Source organism: Haliaeetus albicilla, chromosome 6, assembly GCF_947461875.1.
Source record: "Haliaeetus albicilla chromosome 6, bHalAlb1.1, whole genome shotgun sequence".
In the NCBI taxonomy this organism is placed as follows: Eukaryota; Metazoa; Chordata; class Aves; order Accipitriformes; family Accipitridae; genus Haliaeetus; species Haliaeetus albicilla.
In genome coordinates, this window is record NC_091488.1 from 40,890,377 (window position 1) to 40,912,041 (window position 21,665).

The following is a 21,665-nucleotide window of genomic DNA, read 5'->3' on the forward strand; positions in this document are numbered from 1 at the left end:
TTGATCCTAGGGGGAAGTGCAGTAGTATCTAGACAGATGGAACAGGTGCAAGTGAACACTTCAGGAATCTTTTCTTGGTATCTTAAACCCAGGATCTTCCAAAAGCATCAATCTTGCCAAGTCTGTCATTTTCAAGGCCTCAGCCTTGACTGAAGAGCCTCTGAAAATAAGTCTGTGTATGTAAAAGAAAGTGCAGTTCTGTTTTTAGTCCCTCTTCAGAACAAAACACCTTAACAGTGCTGGGAAGTCTTTTATTAACCACTTAAATACATTAAATATGTCTGGTAAATCCATTTATATAAAAAGTGCTTTGAAATATCAGCAGACAGTGAATTGGACTCCATGATCCTTGGGGGTGTGTATAGTTGCCACGAGGTGTCCTTAGTGGAAGCCACGTGGTGCTAGATCATAAGTTTTTTACAGCTGTACTAGAAACAGCAGGTACAGTCTTACCCTGAAGAACCAGTTTTACCTCTGGACACATCTGGGTTTTCTGCTTTATTGGTCAAAAGATCTTCATTCATGAATGCTTCCAACACTGGAATTACTCTTGGATTTTCCTCACCCATCTGCAGGAGGGAACACCACAGTTTTGTTACATGCGAGAACCAGTGCCCCGTCACAGGTAAGGTAGTAAATAAAATCAAGTCCTCTCCTTCACTTAAACTTTAAACCTTACATTTCAGTGCCTTCATGGGAACATGCTTTGGTTAAACGGGCATCTGACACAGGAGCAGACTTTCTTGCCAAGTTCTTGAGGAACATGCTATGTTGTGGAGTGAGGAACTGCACTTCCCCAGGCCAGGGACACAAAAGCTCTCCCTTTTTTTTTTCCCCACTCATTGATCAAAGGAGGGACTGGCAGCATACTGAAGCAGTAAAGACTATTTCAGTTTTAAATGCTTTTGATGTCTTAAATTGTTTGCAGGGTACACACCACACTGCAAGCAGCCAGCATTACCTTGTAAAGCTTTGCCTCTTCTGCACCTGTCATGTACAGAAGTGATGTTGAGTACAGGCTTCTATGGAAAAGGAATTTACCTTGTGCATCTCTCTGGTCTTCCAGCAGTACTTTCTCCTTTTTCTTCCTCTACGGCATCTGGTCTAGTCTGTCACCATAACCCTGGCATTACACAGCCAGTATTTTGACTGTATTCTTGCAACAGTCCCCTAGAGTCACTGTAGTGTAGAATAATAGAATTTTAGTAGGGACCCTGACCAGATGCTACATCAATAAATCTATTAATATTAATGAAGAAACCTAAACAGGTTTCTTGGGTTATTTTAAAAAGCAGGGAGGGGGGCTCACAGACATTTTGGATTTTAGCTCTCTTTGGCATTTACACAGAGAGGCAATGTGCACTAAGGTAGAAAGAGCTCTGGTTGACTGTCACTTTGAAGGTTGTTTTGGTGTTGCGTTCTTTCACTCTTTTTCTTGTCTAGTCTTGCTCCTTGGGCTTGGCATCGTTTTCAGACTATGCTCAGAACTAGGATGCACTGCAGTAGGAGCACTGGTAGGTACGAAACAAATTTTGGATGCCAAAGAGAACACACCAACTGTTGAATACAGACAATTCATTCTGCATTAAGTGGGGTGGCTGCCCATGAGAAGCAAGATACTGCTACCTCAACTATCAATGTTCCTGGCAAGAGAGGAAACAGAAATCTTAGCAGCTGCTAATGTTTCCAGTCTGTATCACTGGCTAACCCTACTCATGCTTGAGATTACTTTTAATACCTGCTCATCCCAGCTATAACATGATACTGTATTTTATGGAGGAATTGTAGCTGTTTCTGTGCAAACAGGGACAAAGCCAGGGAGACATACAGCTTCTTAACATCACCCTCCTGCTTAAGTGTTTTGGAAACAGAGTAAAACCAGAACCCATTTACAGAAGAGGCAGAGGAGGGAGGAATAAGTTGTGGTTTTGTCCTGTGCTACAAACAGGACACAAGATGAGAGGAAAGGAACAAAACTAAGAAAAGGCAAACTAAGAAAAGGTCTTGCATTACATCCCAAAATAAAGATGGTAAGTTAATAAATTGAGAGGCATCACAGGTGAATTATTAAGAGAAGTCATTATTGTGGGATCAACCAAAAGGTTTTATTAAACTGATTAAATGAGGATTAAACGATGATCAGACAGTGGTCAAACACTCTACTACTTACTACACTTCTAATAATTAAGCTAGTTTGTATACAATATGCTTTAGACCTAATACAGAATGTCATTACCTCGCTGTAGCTATTGGATGTCGGATAAGGAATCTCTCGACCTCAAGGACTAACCTTGAGAGGTGTCAAGCGGAGATCACCACCATGCAGCCCGCCGCTGTGCAAGGGAGCTCAACGGGCTGTGGTGGCTGCAGATATTTATAGTGTAAAGTGGTTGACTTGTTGTCAAACTCTCCTTTGCTCTACATGTAACTGTGCAAGCCCAACAGCTGTACTGTCCAGTCCCCGCTCAGGCTGGTACTGTTAGCTCCTGGTAAGACACAACCTAAATTCCTTAAGTTCCTGAGAAGATACGGCCTAGCACAGTTTCTCAAGGTTTGTACAGCAGGGCTGACTTCACTCAGGCCTACTTCTAAGTGATGCCTGAACCAAAGTACTCTTAATTCAGAGTGGTTGACTTACCTCTATGGGCCTCTATATAAGAAGCCACCCTCTTCACAATATGCTATAGCCAGTCCTGTAACTTCCTTTTCTTCTCATGTGATGCATTCACAGCCAGTTCGTATCTAAAACCAACACCAATAAAAAGTAAAGTAAGCAGCCCTTCTTTACCTACACAAGTGATTTTAATACTGGGTTTGGTAACTGCAATTTAATCTGCTCCTAAGAACTAGCCACAGCATTAAGCCTGTATGCACAAATTAATTTTAACCCTAATTTAACACTGTCCAAGCACTTGTTAAATACTTGATCTCTAAGTACTTCAGCTTTAACTAGTCTACTTACAAGGACCTCTTATAGAAGCACCGAAAACTGTTTTGCTCAATAAGGTAATTATTGAGCAGCTATCAACTGTTTAGGTAATATACAGCAGATTTTTTCCAGGGAAGGTAGTTCACATTTTTGTATTCTAATAATCTACAAGGGTATTTGCACACTGTGTGGCACGTTTACAAAGTTTATACAAGACAATAAATCTACCACTTGCACAGATATAGCTACTTAAACCAGCATTTTCTTTGAAAAACATTGAGAACAATGGAAAACATACTATGCCAACAAGTAGTAAGGGGCAGGGGGGAATAAGTCTTAGCACTATTCTTGCTAATGCTGTTCCCCAATAAGTTACTCTCCACTGGTTCTTGTGTGATGAATACAGCACTGCTGGGCTGTTGCCCTCACCCCTGGTGCAAGCACAGAATGTGGTGTCTTGGGATGGCACCAGCCCCGAGCTCCGCCAGGGAAGGTTGTTTAGACTCAGACACCGAAAGGCGCTGTACTCACTTCTTCTGAATTCATTCCTTGGGATCCTTCCGTGCTTGATCTTTGGCTTCTACTCTCCAGTGTGTTTTTGTTTCTCCAGTGTCTGCACCTCAGCTGCATCTTTTCCTTCTTCCTCTTCAGTTTCCTAGAGAAAAACCTTTGTTCAAACTTCACTTTGCAAGGCATTTACTACACTAGAAGAGTGAGCCTCCTACTGGAGACATAACAGATTTTTCTTCGTAAGGAAAAATATAACAATTTTTTCTTAAGGCAAAACCTGACGAAGGCACAAGAAACTTGTATTTCTCAAGCATCAGCAAAATTAGCTAAACCACTCACAACGATTTATGAAGCATGTAAGCTATTGTACAATTCAGAAGTATTATTTAAGAGGGCAAAACAAATGCACTTGGACCAAGGCCCATGTAGATTGGGTAGGACTTCAGAACCACAGCTGTCTTTGTGGTCAAAGACAATAAAAAACATTGTGCTGATATTTAGATTCTTTTTCTTCCAAAAAAACAGAAGGTGTGGGAAATCTAGTACTCAGCCCCCAGTTACAAGAGACATTTCAGAAATTCTAGAACTTGATGATGGGAAAAATAAAATAAGGAACAATACCAACAAAACTTGGGAAAGAGTTGGCAGGTAGATCTGTAAGCAAGCCGAGCGTGACTATGGTTTGCACGCTGTCAGAAGGTACTGCTGACAGCTTTGGCCCACAGCAGCCAGGGTTCAGGTGGCCAAAGTATTTACAACATTTGGGATAAAGGAATAGTTTTGGACAATTTTTAAAGACCATTCTAACAGAAAAATATTTATTCCCTCCTTAGTGGCTCCCCAATATGACTCCTAAGGCATACTTAAGAGACATTTGTTCTAAACCTAGTATTCTAAAGGAGTACTTCTAAGAAATTCACCAGAAATATTGAGTACAATAAGCAACTTAAAAGTAATGCAATAAAAATAACAAGAAACATGTTTTTACAGTATAAAGTATTTCAAGGTTAAAGTTTGTTTAAGACTTTAAGAAACACTAACAGGTCTCCAAGTTGATGAGGATAAATCTTGTCCAAGCCTTAGATATTAAGTTACAAAGAAACACAGATCTTGCAGCTGCAGGTGGGAACTTAAGTAAAATACAAGTTAAACAGCATGGGGCATAGGCCCTTCTTTTATAACCTAGCTGAAAAATACATTACTTACTTAAGCAACTGATCTGTGTTCCATTTCCATGGGTCAGGGCAATCCCAAGCACAAATACAGGCTGGGTGGAGAATGGTTTGAGAGCTGCCCTGCAGAGAAGGACTTGGGGGTGTTGGCTGACAAGAAGTTCAACATGACCCAGCAATGTGTTTGCAGCACAGAAAACCAACCGTATCCTGGGCTGCATCAAAAGAAGCATGACCAGCAGGTCGAGGGAGGTGATTCTCCCCCTCTACTCTGCTCTCGTGAGACCCCACCTGGAGTACTGTGTTCAGCTGTGGGGCCCCCAGCATAAGAGGGACATGGACCTGTTGGAGTGAGTCCAGAGGAGGGCCACAAAGATGATCAGAGGGCTGGAGCACCTCTCCTATGAAGACAGGCTGAGAGAGTTGGGGTTGTTCAGCCTGGAGAAGAGAAGCCTCCAGGGACACCTTATAGCAGCCTTCCAGTACCTCAAGGGGGCCTACAAGAAAGCTGGAGAGGGACGTTTTACAAGGGCAGGTAGCGATAGGACAATGGGTAATGGCTTTAAACTGAAAGAGGGTAGATTTAGATTAGATACAAGGAAGAAATTCTTCACTGCGAGAGTGGGGAGGCACTGGAACAGGTTGCCCAGAGAAGCTGTGGGTGCCCCATCCCTGGAAGTGTTCCAAGGCCAGGCTGGATGGGGCTTTGAGCAGCCTGTAGCTTCCTAGTGGAAGGTGTCCCTGCCCATGGCAGGGGGGTTGGAACGAGATGATCTTTAAGGTCCCTTCCAGCCCAAACCATTCTATGATTCTATGACTGGGTGCCCCTCCTCTGACATTTTTGACCTAGTTTAGGCTAACAGCAAGGAACATATCTCACCAAAAAAAAAAAAAAAATTTGTTTATTTAGATGTTGACAGAAGTCAAGTGTTATTATATAGAACGGAAAAAAGGATCTACAAGTCACATTGTACTTGTTGTTTGGCTTAGGGGAAGTCATTCTGAGCCATGCTTGGCCCCCTGTCAGTGAGGGACTGCCACAGTGAGAGACTTCTAGATACCAGTGCAGGCTCGCAGACCGAATGCTCAGTTACAGCCAGAAGCGGGCAGCATACACAGAAGTTACCACAACACACTCACATTGACTTAAGTCCTGCTTTTGATGAGAAAGCGTACTCCACCCTCTGAATTAAACTCAGTTTCAAAGTTGCGGTCATGGGAAACTGCCATGCTTGTGGGGATTACCTTCAGTTTCCAAGTTGTTTGGCCATAGTTAGTCAATTGTGCGTCAATCTGTGAGAGCTGGAAAAAGGTGAAACTTAACTGAAAAGGCTACACATCCACTCCTGTTTCCTTAACTCCAGAGCTCATGAAGAACGTATTTTCTTTTTGGATTTCCACCCTCACTGTCAAGAACAGCAAGAGCATCTAATTCCATCTCTTCACAACTGCCAATAGTTTCACTCACCAGCTGTTTGCCCTCCAGCTCTCAGAGCCATCAGTTACTTCACTGAAAAAAAAAGACTAAGTCCATTCCCCTTCCTGTATGTTATTTATTATTAAAAGCATAATCTCAAGTTTATTAATCTAAAATAATTTAGTATGTGTCATGGTTTAACCCCAGCCAGCAGCTAAGCACCACGCAGCTGCTCACTCACTCCTCCCTCCTCCCAGTGGGATGGGGAGGAGAATCAAAAAAAAAAAAAGTAAAACTCATGGGTTGAGATAAGAAAGGTTTAATAAGTAAAATAAAATATAGTAATAACAATAATGATAAAATATAATAATAATAATTGTAATGAAAGGGAATGTAACAAAAAAGAGAGAGAAATATAACCCAAGAAAATACAAGTGATGCACAATGCAATTGCTCACCACCTGCTGACCGATGCCTGAGCAGCGATCTGCCCCTCCTGGCCAACTCCCCCCAGTTTATATACTGAGCATGACGTTCCATGGTATGGAATATCCCTGTGGCTAGTTCGGGTCACCTGTCCTGGCCACGCTCCCTCCCAGCTTCTTGTACACCTGCCTGCTGGCAGAGCATGGGAAACTGAAAAATCCTTCATTTAGGATAAGCGCTACTTAGCAACAACTAAAACATCAGTGTGTTATCAACATTATTCTCACACTAAATCCAAAACACAGCACTGTACCAGCTACTAGGACAAAAATTAACCCTATCCCAGCTGAAACCAGGGCACCATGTTAGAAAGCAAATACTCTTCATTCACAGTGCTCAAATTCAAACCACCTACCAAGCATGGATGCATATTTATATGGATGCATATAAAGCAGGAAGGAAGAACTTACCCAAAATCGTGCTAAAAGCAGACAAGAGTAAAGCCCAATCTTTTGCCTCAGCTAGGCCAAATTGGTTCTGCATGCAAGCAATGAAACAACCTGTCCTCTTCTCCCTTTCTACCTATACTTAGCCCATATTTAAAACCTTAGCATGTTGTAAGAGCATGTACCAGTGCCATCAGGAAATGAAGAAAAAACAAGTTTACTTTAACTTTTTTTTTTTTAAAATGGTCTAAGAGCTAGTAAAGTCGTAAGTATTTAGAATCCATACAGATTACAAGGACATTTACTTCCAGGAAGCCTTCTCCTGACAGAGCAAGGAACTCTGTGCTGTAACTGCACCAGGATCTTACCTTATATTGTTAAGTTTCATCTTCAGCTTCTCCTGACCAGAGCTGGGCATCAGCAAGTTTATGTGTTCTTTCCCGAGTCACAGACGATCTGAAAGGGAAATTCCAGAGTTCATTTGAGACACCTTTTCCATAAAACCCTGTCACAAAGCAACCTGCAATCTTTCAATTTCTCATTACCGGGGGGGAGGGAGGAAGAGAAGCCCACAGACTTCTGTATGACACCCTAGCGCTATTTTTCCTAAAATGAGAGTCAGCAATGCAGAATACACAAATTCATACTCAACATATTACAAGTGCACAGGAACTCAGCTTCAAGTCACAAACCAACTGCCAACCAAAGGCAAAGAGAAAGTTGCTCTCACATTAGCTGTTCCATAATTATCTGTTGCAAGGATAAATGTACCTTCTTTACAAGCTTCAGGACAAGAGGAGAGGTCAGTAAGGGTGACAGCTTGGTGGGAGTCTGTTACAGAACACCCAGCCAAGGTAAGAAAGTGGATGAACATTTCTCCCCTCTTTAAGCAACTCCAGGAAGTCTCTGTATCAGACTGGTTCTCATGGGCGACTTGAACCTCCCTGACATCTGCTGGAAGGGCAACGCGACGAGACGCTAGCAGTCGGGATTTCCGTGGTGTGTCAGGAACAGCTTCATGATACACGTATTGGATGGGCCAGCCATGGGTGACACACAGCTGCATCTGCTGCTCACTAACAAAGGAAGAGCTCACTGGGGACCTGGTAATCAACTTGGCCATAGTGGCAATGAAATAGGAGGGGAATGACGAAAGAGTAGCAGATCCTGGACTTCAGCTTACTCAGGGAACAACTACATGGGATCCCATGGAAGGTGGCTCTGATGGGTAAAGGAGCTCAGGAAAGCCGGCAGGTCTTTAATGAGGGCATCCTCCAAGCACAACAATGGGCCATCCTCATACTTGGGAAGATAAGTAGGCATACTGGGAGATCACTTTGGCTGAACTGGGAACCCATGATGGAGCCCCAACATAAAAAGGCAGCATATAGGAGGTGGAAACAGGCACATGCTGCAAAGGAGGAATTTAGAAACTTTCCCCAGGTGTGTAGGGATAGTGTAAGGAAAGCCAGAACTCAGCTGCAGCTGAGACTTGTCAAGGACATCAAGGGCAACCACAACTTCTGCAATTACACTGGTAGTAAAAAGCTGAACACAGCAAACATAGGTCTATTGCTGAGTGGAGTGGGTCATACATCCTAATACCTCTGCTTGTCTTTACCAAAAAGGTCTCACAGGCCTTTGAAATATGTAAAAGTGTTCCAAGAGGAGAGCTGCCAGCAGTGGATAAGGATGAAGCTAGGAATTACTCAAAAAAGCCAGACCCCTACAAGTCCATGAGACCTGACAGGCTACAGCTGAGGGTGCTGAGAGCACTGGCCAACGCTCTGGCAAGGTGGAGGTCTCTGGCAACTGGAAGAAAGCAAATGTTGCACCCATCTTCACAGATGCCAAAACAACAATCCAGGGAATCGCAGGTTCAGCCATCCTTACCTCTGTCCCTGGGAAAATCATGGAGTGAGTTATACTGGAGCCTATTTCTGAGCATGTGAAAGAGAAGAAAGAGTTTGGAGACAGCATTAATTTACCAAGGGTAAATCATGCCTGACCAACCCAACTACTTTCTATGATAAAATAACTGGATTTTTGTATGAGGGGAGAATAGCAGATGTCATATATCCCAAATTTAGCAAGTTTTTTCACACTGTCTCCTGCATTATTCTTGTATCCAAATTAGGACATTACAGTCTGGATAGGTGCACAACTAGATCAGTAAAAACTGGTTGGATAATTGGGCTCAAAAGGTAGTAGTTAGTGGGTCACACTCTACCTACATGGCAGTTACAAGTGGAACACTGTAAGGGTCTATCCTGGGATGTGTCCAGTTTAACATCTTTACAAGTGATCTGGAAGAGGTGCGTTCCTGCCAAACGTGCATAGGGCACCAAACTGGGGGGAACAGTTGACAAGCTCAAGGGCAGGGCAGCCACTCAGAATGACTTGGGAGAGCTGAAGGGAAAGGACTGACAGCAACCTAATGAAATTGAACAAGGGCAAGTGCAAGTCTTGCTCAAGGGAAGGAAGAGCTGCTGGCAACCACACAGGCTAGGGACTGGCTGTTTGGGAAATGACCACCTTTCTGACCTCATGGCTGACCCTCTTTTAAGTAGGAGAATGGACCAGACACCTCCCAAGTTCCCTTTCAAACCGAATGACCTGACAACCTAATAATGAGTGTAATATACAGATTTAGGAAGGGTCACCAAATCTATCTTGGAGTAATTCCTTTGTGCCACAGCTTCAATCTGAAAGAAGTACAACTTTTTTTGCTGGGGTGAGAGGCAGCAGTCCAACCCCGTGTTTCCTTCCATTCATCAAACCATTTCTCAGGCAACGAGAGCAAAGGTTTGTCTACACTGGGAGGTGGTTACACAGCAAACTGGTTACTGTAGGCAGAGGACTGAAACAAAACCCCAGGTCTTCACCTACAAAGGAGAATTAGACTTTATGATTTTTTCCCCCCGAGGAAAATGCACTCTATTAAAAACGTACTGACATCAAAGTGAGACAAGGGGAGTGAAAAGAATCTCAGTAGATATAATAAAGGGGGATGAAAGATGATTTTTAGCGCTTACATTGTTGAAATTAGCTGAGGCAGAGACAGTCCCTGATAAGAAGAGCTGGCCCCAAGAACCAGCCAAGAGGCAGAGACAGTTCCTGATAAGAAGCAGGAGCTGGCCCCAAGAGCCAGCCAAGACTGGTCTTGCGGCTTGGGTGAATACCAAGAAACCACTGAGCCTGCGCAAGAAAAGAGGTTACTAGCGGTGATGAAGAGGAGTCGTCTATCTTCATCTCTGCGACCACCAGACGACCACCATAGGGAGGCACTGCGCAAGCGCAGCTGAGAGGAGACTATGGAAATGACCTCTCGGAGCTAATTTTAATAGGAAGCGGGGATAGGTCATGCATATGTATAGGCGTATTGTGAATATGTAACACTTGACTGTATAAACTTGAGGCGAACTGCCAAGTCGGGCGCGCACGACTTTGGTGGGACTACCCCCCCCGTGCTGCCCAGCGCTGAATGAACATACACCTACTTTACAATCTCACTGATTGTGGAGTCTGTTTCTGCACATCAGTTTTGGTGAGCCAGCCAGGAGACTCTCTGCTCGGCTGCGGGACCAACAGCCACTCACCGCGGGGGCAGACAACCACCTCCTGAAGCCGCGGACCAAACGGTATGTGTCACAGAGGGAGCCTGTAAATCGTACGGGCCAGGGCAACTGGTAAATCGCGCAGAGCTGGCGTGCAGCGTAGTCCCTGTATGGGAGGAGGGTACCCTGTATGGTAACAAGGGGGGATTTTCTGACCGATAGAGCGGCCACTAGCGATCTTGGGGGTAGATCGAGCAAATCCGGGGTGACTGCTGCATCCCAGTATCAGGAGCCAGGACGGACCTGTCGATGACTGGTATATAAGAGGCAGGAGAAGGGTAAGCGCACCCCCTTGCAATTGCGCTTGGTACATTTTTGGGGTAAGCGGACCCCCTCGCAATTGCGCTTGGTACATTTTTGCAGCTGCTGAAAGGTTGTCAACTGGAGCGATGACTGTATGATATGAAAGTTTGGAAATTTTATGTTAAAGATTTTGTGTGGGTGTGTGGAAATGATATGTTGAAATTTATAGGTGTATGTATGTTTGTTAATGTGTGAATGTCTTTATGTATTAATAGGGGTGACTCCCTGCTTTGTATGTGGGCTTGCAAGTGGACTATATAATAATTGGCATCCGGCTTGTGTTTTGTTGAAGTGTAAATCTTGTGGGAGAAGGTGGTACCGTACATCTAGCAGACGGAAACCAGACTGCCCTGAGTGTTTTCCCCAAATTCCACACTTTTATGATTGGGAAAGAGCTCACCAAGAATCCAAAATAGTGAGATTAGTGTGTGTAAGGGAAAATTTAATTCCAGAAATTTGGGAGGTGTGGGAGGAAAACTGGGGGAAGACTATAAAGAAGAGTAAGAAACGATTTGCATGGAAGCTTACTAAAAGGAGAAGCCAAAATCAAACTTAAGAATCATTAGGAGAAGTTATAAAATGGGAAACAATCAAGGAGGAGTATTAAGGAAGAGTCCTCTGGGTTGTGTAATTGCCCACTAGAAAGGTATAGTTGGGACCGGAGGTACAGAAAGTAAAAAGAACCTTATTAAATATTGCAATCAATGGTGGCCGTTGTATAAGTTAGAAGGGGATGCTAAGTGGCCACTTAATGGGTCAATAGGTTATAATATTCTATTACAACTAATGTTGTTTTTAAGGAGAGAAGGAAAATGAGATGAGGCTTCGTATGCAGACATGTTTTTCACCCTCCGAAACCATCCAGAGTGGCAAAGGGTCTGTGGAATGGTAACCCCACAGGACCCCATGGTGCTCACAGTTGAGCAAGAAAACAACAAGGAGCTTAGAGGTAAACTGAGGCAGTGTTGTTCGGCATGTAGTATTGGACAAAGATGTACTAAGGCAAATAGAATTCATCAGGCACCAGAACAAGATTTAACTGATTTGTTTAAGCCTCCCCCTCGACCACAGGAACAGGATGCAGACTCAGATAGAACTCTGACCCCCCCCGAACAGACAAGCACCTCTCCAAGAGGCGGTGGGGCCGGATGGTGGGACAATGTTAATCAAAGTACCCTTTTCTACTGTTGACCTAGGGGAATGGAAAAAGGTTGCAAAAGATTATAGGAGTGATCCAATAAGTGTAACTAAGCATTTCCAATTTATTATAAAACAGCATAACCCTGATTGGAAGGATGTACAGCTATTATTGGAATATATGACTGAGACAGAGAAACAGCTGATTTTAAAAACAGCAGGGAACCTTGCTGAGGATCATTATAAGATTACACAAGGGAATATTTCCCTCTCCAAGACCCAAAGTGGGTTGTTAACAGATCTGCACATATGGAAAGATTGCAGGGGTATCAGGAGTAGATTACAAAAGGAATGGAGAGAGCAATCCCCAAAACTATAAATTGGTCAGCTTTATATGCAGTTAAACAGAGTCCTTCTGAGTCTCCATCTGAATTCCTGGATCGACTGAGGGATGTGATGCGCTGCAGCACACCGCTGGATCCTGGGTCAGAGGTAGGAGTACAACAATTAGTCTCCCTGTTTTTGGGTCAATCTACAGGGGATATAAGGCACAAACTTCAGAAATTACGCCCTACAGAGGGTAGGAATTTAGAAATATTGTTGGATGAAGCATGGAGAGTATTTAGTAACAGAGAAGAAGGATATAAGCAAAGGCAAAGGAAATTAATGGCTGTTATCCAGGAAGAAAGAGGAAGAGGGCCTAGACGAGACTTGCTCCGACTGGGCAAGGATCAAAGTGCTTTGTGTAAGAAATTCGGTCATTGGAAAAAGGAGTGCCCAAGGAACAAGAAGGAGGATCAGAGGGCTCAAACAGGAAGAACGGTAGCCCATGTGAAGGGAGATCTGACGGGAACCTGGGGAATCTACCCTAGCGGATCCACTGGTTATAATTAAGCTAGGGAAAACACAACAAGAGGTAGAATTTTTGGTAGATACAGGAGCAACATACTCGGTTTTGAATCAAGCTTTGATGCCCCTGGGAGATGATTATGTCATGGTGAAAGGAGCGACTGGCCAAAGTGAAAAGGCATATTTTTGTAAACCTTTAGAATATAAATCAGGAAAACTGTGGGGCATTCATAAATTTTTATATATGCCCAACTCCCCAAAGGCACTTTTGGGAAGGGACTTGTTGGAACAATTGGGAGCAAAAATTGTACTCGAAAAGGGAGAAATTACTCTGGCGGTAAAAGATCAACAATATATTCAAATATTGAGCCTAACCTTAACCAGTCTACCCCTAGAAGGAAGCAATAACGAGGACATCTTAAGCCAAGTGTACCCGGGCGTATGGGCTACCGATGTACCTGGAATAGCGAAAAGTGCTCCACCTGTTGGAGTTAGGATCAAGGAAGGCCGAAAGCCGGTAAGAATTAAACAATATCCCCTAAAGAAGGAAGATAAAGAAGGAATCCGGCCGGTGATAGGAAAATTTTTGCAGTTGGGATTGTTAAAAGAGTGTGAGTCTGAACTCAATACCCCTATATTACCTTTTCGGAAGCCCGATGGGTCATATTGGGTGGTCCAAGACTTACGGGCGGTGAATAAGATAACTGAAGATCTTTACCCAGTAGTGGCGAACCCATATACCCTGTTGACCATATTAACACCTGAATTGACTTGGTTTACTGTTTTAGATTTGAAGGATGCTTTCTTTTGCCTCCCTCTCCATGAAGCCAGCCAAAAATTATTTGCATTTGAATGGGAAAACCCCAAGAGTGGTCAAAAAACCCAGCTCACTTGGACGGTGTTGCCACAAGGATTTAAGAACAGTCCTACCATTTTCGGCAATCAGCTTGCAAAAGACTTAGAATCCTGGGAAACTCCATCTGAGGAGGGGAAGCTGTTGCAGTATGTGGATGATATCCTGATCACCACCAAAACAGAGAAAGATTGTATGACATGGACGGTGAGTCTGTTGAATTTCCTGGGACTCCAGGGGTACTGGGTGTCCAAGAAAAAGGCACAGGTAATGCAACGCAAAGTGAATTATTTGGGCTATGAAATTAGTGCGGGACAAAGAACTTTGGGACAGGCCCATAAAGAGGCAATATGCCAAACTCAGAGACCTCAGACAGTAAAAGAGTTATGGACTTTTCTGAGAATGACAAGGTGGTGCCAATTGTGGATCTATAATTATGGATTGCTTGTTAAACCACTGTATGCGTTGACAGCCACTGAGCAGAAACACCTTGAGTGGAACAAGGAGACCAAACGAGCCTTTGAGCTACTGAAAAAGGCTTTGATGTCAGCCCTGGCCTTAGGACTCCCAGATGTGAGTAAGCCATTTCTTCTTTACTCTCACGAGAAGCAGGGCATTGCCCTGGGAATATTAGCACAAAACCTGGGTCCACATTGACAGGCAGTTGCCTACCTCTCTAAGCAGTTAGACACGACTGCAAAAGGTTGGCCTGGATGCCTGCGGGCGGTTGCAGCTGTGATACTGAACATACAGGAAGCCTGAAAGTTTACTCTGGGCCAGAAAATGACTGTTTTGGTGTCTCACACAGTATCAGCAGTACTGGAAGCAAAGGGTGGACACTGGCTCTCTCCACAAAGATTCCTGAGATATCAAGCTATATTGGTAGAGCAGGATGATGCGGAGATTGTAGTCACTAACATTGTCAACCCAGCTTCTTTTCTCAGTGGGGACACAGGAGAACCGGTACATCATGACTGTTTGGAAACCATCGAAGCAACCTACGCCAGCCAGCCAGACCTGAAAGACAGCCCCATGGAAAACGGGGAAACTTGGTTCACAGACGGAAGCAGTTACGTCCTAAATGGTAATCGACATGCGGGATATGCCGTCACCACCAGCCAAGAGGTAACAGAATCAGGGGCTTTGCCCATGAACACCTCTGCACAGAAGGCAAAAATAATTGCTCTAACCCGTGCCCTGGAATTGGCCCAGGGCAAAGCTGTGAACATTTATACAGACTCAAAATATGCCTTTGGAGTTGTACACGCACATGGAGCAATTTGGAAGGAGAGAGGACTGTTGAGTTCCCAAGGGAAAATATCAAACATGCAGAAGAAATTCTGAAGTTACTGGAAGCTGTCCAGCTCCCTAAGAAAGTAGCAATTATGCATATTAAGGCACACCAGAAAGTGAGCTCAGATTTGGAAAAAGGGAAAGAGCTGGCGGACAGAAAGGCAAGACAAGTGGCCAAAACAAGGCTAAAAATAGAAGGGGCCTTAATTCCTGATAGGCAGATCTCCCTAGAAGGTAAGCCAGAATACACCAAGGAAGATCAGAAGCTCATTACAGATTTACAAGGGTCATATAATGAAGAGGGGTGGGCTCATACCCCACAGGGAAAGCTAATCGTTCCCTCTTGCTTATTATGGCATTTGATATGGGAGAAACATAGGAAAAGACACTGGGGAACAGAGGCTCTGTATAATCATTTGATAAGAGAATCTGTGGCTAGAAATTTATACACCATGGTGAGACAGGTGACTCAACAGTGTGATCTTTGCCTCCGGACTAATCCTAAGAATACCCCCAAGCCGGAAATGGGCCAGATTGGAAAAGGCAATGGGCTTGGACAACAATGGCAAATTAATTTTACAGAACTTCCAAGAAAAGGGGGGTATTGATATTTATTGGTATTAACTGATACCTTTTCAGGTTGGCCAGAAGCATTCCCAACAAGAACGGCTAAAGCTCGGGAGGTAACTAAAATACTGGTACAAGAGATAATACCACATTTTGGGGTTCCAGCAACCATATCCTTTGACAGAGGACCACATTTTGTCTCAAAAATTGTACAACAAATTAGCCGCCATTTGGGTATAGATTGGCAGCTTCATACTCCATATCACCCCCAGTCGAGTGGTCAAGTGGAAAAAATGAACCACTTAATAAAACAGCAAATTGTGAAATTAGGACAAGAAGCAAATTTGACATGGCCTCAGTCTCTCCCTTTAGCCCTTCTGCATATACGAACAAGACCAAGGGCGAAAGAAGGACTGAGCCCCTTTGAAATCCTGTATGGACAACCCTATGGGATACAGAGAGGGGTGTCTGTACAAGCGGGGGATGAAATTATGACTTCTTACATGGTAGCATTAGGTAAGAAACTTAATAAAATCAGGAAGCATGTTGTAGGGACTCGAGGGAGAGGTCTGGATGGGCCTGTACGTAATGTACAACCAGGAGATTATGTGTATATAGTCTCTTACAGAAAAAACTCTGGAGCCGCAGTGGGAAGGACCATTTCAAGTACTACTTACCTCCTTCACCGCGATTAGGATCAAGGAACAGAGCGCCTGGATCCATCACACTAGGGTGAAGAAAGCACCCAAAAGACAATGGACTTCACAAGAAAAGGGACCTTTGATGCTCAAATTTGTGAGACATTGATTGTCATGCTCCTTAGTTGGACCTTGCCCAAGGGGCAGGCTTGGGATCGAAATACTTATTTAAATATAACAGAGAGTATCTCAAAAGTACTAAATTTATCAGACTGTTGGGTATGCAATCCCCTTCCTTGGGGAAACATGGAACTCCCCTTTTTAGGAATCCCGACCACAAACTGGACATCTCTTACTAGGGACGGGCCAGACAGGAATGGATCATGCCCTTATGGAAAGGGAAATACCCAGCAGGGACCCAGCTTCGATCTGGAGGTACCTGACCCTAAAGAGGTCTTAATTACCGGCCGTTGCTTAAATATTACTGATAATATTTGGGGAGACATGGACAATTGTAGCCTTGCAGAAAATCTGGGAACTTTTGATAAAGGAAAATTAGAACGTCTTGGACTGAACTTAACTATCAGTTTCTATTATATCCGGAAACCAAAGAAGGGGCCAGGAAAGAGGGGGCAAGGACAAGACAGAAGGGAGTCGCATCTCGGTCCAAGATGCAACATAGGGCCCGGATACTGGTGGCTCTGTGGGGATGGGAGGGCCAGAAAGAGTTTACCCCAGAACTGGAAGGGACACTGTGTTCGGGGGTACCTCACACCTCAGACCAGTATATTCAAGGGAGCTTCACCTCCCCGAGGGTTTTTGAGAACACCTTGGCTCCGTGTAAAACGGACTGAAAACCCACTAATTATTCGAGGTACTGGGTACCATAGTTTTGTCCGATGGTTAATCCCTTCTTTAGTGAGGGTAAGCGAATTGGACAAAGCCATTGTGAATATATCTGCTACATTAGAGATTATAGAAAATGCTACAACTGATGCGATTCGAGGGCTGCAACTGGAAATACAATCCCTAAGTAAAGTAGTACTCCAAAATAGAATGGGATTGGACATGCTTTTAGCAAAAGAAAGGGGCTTATGTGTAGTTATAAACCAAACTTGCTGTACCTATATCAATCAAAACCAACAAATTGAAACAGATCTTGAAAAGATATGGGAAAAGACTAAAATACTACATGAAGCTTCCCAAGATGACACTTCTTGGGGCTTGACAGACATATTAGAAAAATTAACCTCCTGGTTGCCAAATTCAGCATGGTTGAAGCAACTGTTTGTCACTATAATAATCATCATTCTCTTGTCTGTGGTCCTTTGCACAGTGGTTCGATGTGGCTTTTGGTGCTGTAAGAGTACAGGAAACTCTTACAGTGAATGGAAGAAGAATCAATTACGATGGAAACTCGAGTCCAACAAATACTTTGAGAGGATGCTAGATAGGGAAACAATGTATTATTAGAAGTACTAGGATTAGATATAGTATAAGAATTTACTATTTTCTAGAAAAGGGGGGACTGAGACAAGGGGAGTGAAAAGAATCTCCGTAGATATAATAAAGGGGGATGAAAAGTGATTTTTAGCGCTTACATTGTTGAAATTAGCTGAGGCAGAGACAGTCCTTGATAAGAAGAGCTGGCCCCAAGAACCAGCCAAGAGGCAGAGACAGTTCCTGATAAGAAGCAGGAGCTGGCCCCAAGAGCCAGCCAAGACTGGTCTTGCAGCTTGGGTGAATACCAAGAAACCACTGAGCCTGCGCAAGAAAAGAGGTTACTAGCGGTGATGAAGAGGAGTCGTCTATCTTCATCTCTGCGACCACCAGATGACCACCATAAGGAGGCACTGCGCAGGTGCAGTTGAGAGGAGACTATGGAAATGACCTCTCGGAACTCATTTTAATAGGAAGCGGGGACAGGTCATGCATGTGTATAGGCGTATTGTGAAACTCTGTGTATATGTAACACTTGATTGTATAAATTTAAAGCTGCGGAGTCGGGCGCGCACGACTTTGGTGGGACTACCCCCCCGTGCTGCCCAGCGCTGAATGAACACACACCTACTTTACAATCTCACTGACTGTGGAGTCTGTTTCCGCACGTCAAAAGCGGCTGAAAAGGACGCCGGCCTTGCAAGCAACGCCTGCAGCCGGCGTTGTGCCCCCGCGGCCGCGCTCACACGGAACGCCAGCCGCCCCTCGCCCCGGCCGAGCCCGCAGTACCTTCTCGCCGGCAGAGCAGCCGTTTCCTCAGAGAGACCCGCGCGTTCCGGCACGCCCGGCCTGGCTCCGCGGCGATGGGTCTCCAGAGGAGAGCGGAGCGGTAGGGCCTCAGCCCTCCCCGCCGCCGTCGCTCGTGTGCGGGAGCGCCGGGCGGGACAGCGGGCCCAGCGAGGCGGGGACGGCCGCGGGAGCGGAGCCGGCACCGAGAACCCGCCGGGGAGCGCGACCGCGGGCGGAGAGGAGTAGGACGAGGCCGGACCGGGCCGCCCCAGACCCTCCGCCGCACCACAACATGGCGGCCCCCGCGCTGAGGAAGCGGAAGCTCTTCCGCCCCTCCCGGAAGCGCTCCCGCCCCTCCCGGAAGCGCTCGTCGGGGTCGGGCGGCCATGGCTGACGAGGAGGAGGACGCGCCGGTGAGTGGAGGCGAAGGGGGTCGGTGAACGCTGGACGGGACGCTCCGGTCTGCATCCCAACCGCAGCCGGGCAGCCGTCGTGTGCGGCGGAGGGGCGGCGGGCGGCCCAGGCCTCGCCCCGGGCCGGGGGGGTCGCGGGAAAGGGAGGGAAGGGGTCCGGTCCCCCCGCCGCCCCGGGCGCTGACGGCGGCCTCTCCTCCGCTGTGCCCGTTCTAGTTTGAAGAAGACGCGGAAGAAGCCGGCGGGGGCCTGGACGGCGGGCAAGGCAAGAGGAAGAGGCTGTTCTCCAAAGAGCGTGAGTCGAGCCGGGCCAGAAGGCCGTGCCCAGCGCTGGCGGGTTTTAAGGACGGTGACCTTCCCCCAAACATAGCTGAAATTCTTGAGGAGGCAGCTACGGAGTTCCAAAACTCAGTTTTCCTTAGCAAACAACGGCTTTCATTCTGTACCCCAGCTGGAAGTGCAGAAAGCTGTCGTGTAGACCTCCCAAAAAATACTGTTAATGCATCCTCTGAACCTAACTGTGCCAAAAGTCACACAGTCAGTGTTCAGCGCTTGGTAGGCTGAATGCATATTTAAAGAGTCTGTCATCAGACATGCTCTTCTGCACATCCAGCACCGGGCTTTTGTTGGAGTCTGTCTACCTGCTTATTTCCTGTATGTTTGCTCAAGGATTGTCCTGCCCAACAGACAAGAGTGCCATCCCGGTGCATCACTGTGGAGGCTGGTAGCTAACTAGATGCACGCTGCTGACAGTCCTGAATGGATGAAAGCGGCCTCACACTGAGTGTTTCTTTCTGCAGTAAGATGCATGATGTATGGATTCGGGGATGACCAGAACCCTTACACAGAATCGGTGGACATTCTCGAGGACCTGGTAATAGAGTTTATCACAGAAATGGTAAGTCAGCTCTAGAGAGCATGGTCAAAACATCCTTGCTAAGACTTCAGTCTTCTGAAGGTTAATACTTCTGACTCAAATACTGCATTATCTCAGGCCCAAAACTTTGACGCTAGTAGGAAAATGCTAAACTTAGACTTTGCTTTTCTGAGATTAAGGCAAAATTCATGCATCTTGCTCCATGTGGATTTAGAACAGTGTCTGAAGTCCTTAAGTAGCAGTTAGATTAGTATTGGTGGTGGGAAAATACACGGCTGACTTTGGGGTTCGCTGTGGCATCACTATATGTGCCGCTGACAAAAGACAAGGCTCAGCTTTGAAAGTCTACTGACTTTTTGTGTACTTCCAGTATCTTTATGTGGATAGGAACGTAGCTCTGTGCTACAAAAGAAATGCAAGCTTCTGGGGCCTGAAGCCATCACTCTTCCAGACATTTAGATACTGTTTGAAAGTTTGTTTTGTTTTTTGAAAGAAGTTATTCCTACTGTTTGTGGATCCCCTTTCTTTTGAAAGGTTGGCCTTGCCTTCCCTCATCAAAATGCCCTAAACTGTCCTGTGATACAGGTACTTCACACTGCTTTCAAGTTCTGCCTGATGCTGTTCATCTTCAAGCTCTCTGCAGGTTGGGTGTCCTATGTGTAATCTGGCTTTAGTTTTGATGCCATTACTGTTATGTGTATATAGTGGTATGTGCTGGGTTTAAGTGACAGGCAGCTGGGGACAGCAGAGCAACAGTAAGTCCATGGTTTACTTGTGACTAGGATGATGGTGCCCAGATCCTGCAATTGCTTACTTTTTGATTATAAAATGACAGGAAATAAAGTGGAATTGAGAGCTTAAAAAACATTAAGGGGCAAAGGAACCCTGCTGACTTTCTTCTTTTTCTCTAACAGACACACAAGGCCATGTCAATTGGGCGGCAGGGTCGTGTACAGGTTGAGGACATTGTCTTTCTAATACGCAAGGACCCCCGGAAGTTTGCCAGAGTTAAAGACCTCCTAACTATGAATGAAGAACTGAAACGAGCCAGAAAGGCCTTTGATGAAGCAAACTATGGATCTTGATTTTATGCGCAAGCTGCACTGGGACATTACTTGGGCACCTGCTGCCCAAAAGGAAGGAACATGATGTGTGGTGTTTGGAGGGGTTATTGAGGATGGAGGTCACTGCTGGGATGTATGCCCTCACTCCCAGCCTTTTCTGAGAAGTATTCAAGCAGCTGAATGTTATCTGATTGTATGTGGTATACTTAGGTATTTTTATACTGTTTTATGAAATGAGAAAAGAGCTCTAAGGGTTCTTGTAATGGCAGGAAGTCTGAAATAGGACTGTGTTGAATCAGATATCTAGAGGGCTAACAATGGGTGATTCTCTACAACTATTTCAGTTATCACTGGGTATTCCTGTGACAGGAAACCTAGAAAATGGATCTTTGTTAACTGGACAAAGTCTTCAAGCCCAAACTACTACAGAAGTTCTGCTCTTTGCTCTGTATATGTTCTTTGAATAAAACATTTTAAGTTTGTGCCCACTCCTCACAACTAAAATTACATTGATCAGTTCACACAAGGTGCGTAATACAGGGTTTTTAGCACTTAATTGGCTAGGAAGGTTATTTTTAATTCTGTCCTAGTGGGCACAGCTCTTTTGTTTTCTCAATAGTAAGCCTAGGAAATTGAAGTTAACCTATTCCTGATTTACTTGCACTTACAGCCTTTCCTTACCCCTGTTAGGCTGGTGCTCTACAATAAAGCATATTCCTGTTCTTCATTGAGACAATTTTTTCTTTGTATTTGCTGGTGATCCTGATCTTGGGACTTAGTTACAAGCAAGAGCCTGGCAGAAAGCACTAACCCCAGTGCTTGTTCTAATGTTATTTCATTAACACATGTTGGAGTAGCTGTGCTTTACATTGCCAAGCTGGCAGAAATCGCACTTACTTACATTAAAAAGATTTCAGGACAGTGA

General features: G+C 45.0%; 1 protein-coding gene and 1 long non-coding RNA gene across 14 annotated transcripts; one reads left to right on the forward strand and one right to left on the reverse strand.

The window, feature by feature from the left end:
* Window positions 1-230: 230 nt before the first annotated feature.
* On the reverse strand, window positions 231-18,692 carry LOC138685721 (uncharacterized). Of its 13 annotated transcripts, none has more exons than XR_011325131.1 (7): window positions 18,387-18,540; window positions 7,269-7,356; window positions 6,487-6,664; window positions 5,857-5,913; window positions 3,461-3,584; window positions 2,639-2,742; window positions 231-1,179 (listed from the first exon to the last, which is right to left on the reverse strand). It is a non-coding gene; the product is annotated as an uncharacterized lncRNA (long non-coding RNA). The 13 variants fall into 13 exon arrangements; XR_011325134.1 differs by having other exon boundaries at window positions 5,752-5,913; XR_011325133.1 differs by having other exon boundaries at window positions 6,487-6,674.
* On the forward strand, window positions 18,650-21,228 carry TAF13 (TATA-box binding protein associated factor 13). Its single transcript, XM_069785764.1, has 4 exons — window positions 18,650-18,799; window positions 19,016-19,094; window positions 19,600-19,697; window positions 20,591-21,228. The coding sequence occupies exons 1-4, from the start codon at window positions 18,773-18,775 to the stop codon at window positions 20,759-20,761; spliced, it is 375 nt and encodes a 124-aa protein (XP_069641865.1). The 5' UTR covers window positions 18,650-18,772; the 3' UTR covers window positions 20,762-21,228.
* Window positions 21,229-21,665: the final 437 nt, after the last annotated feature.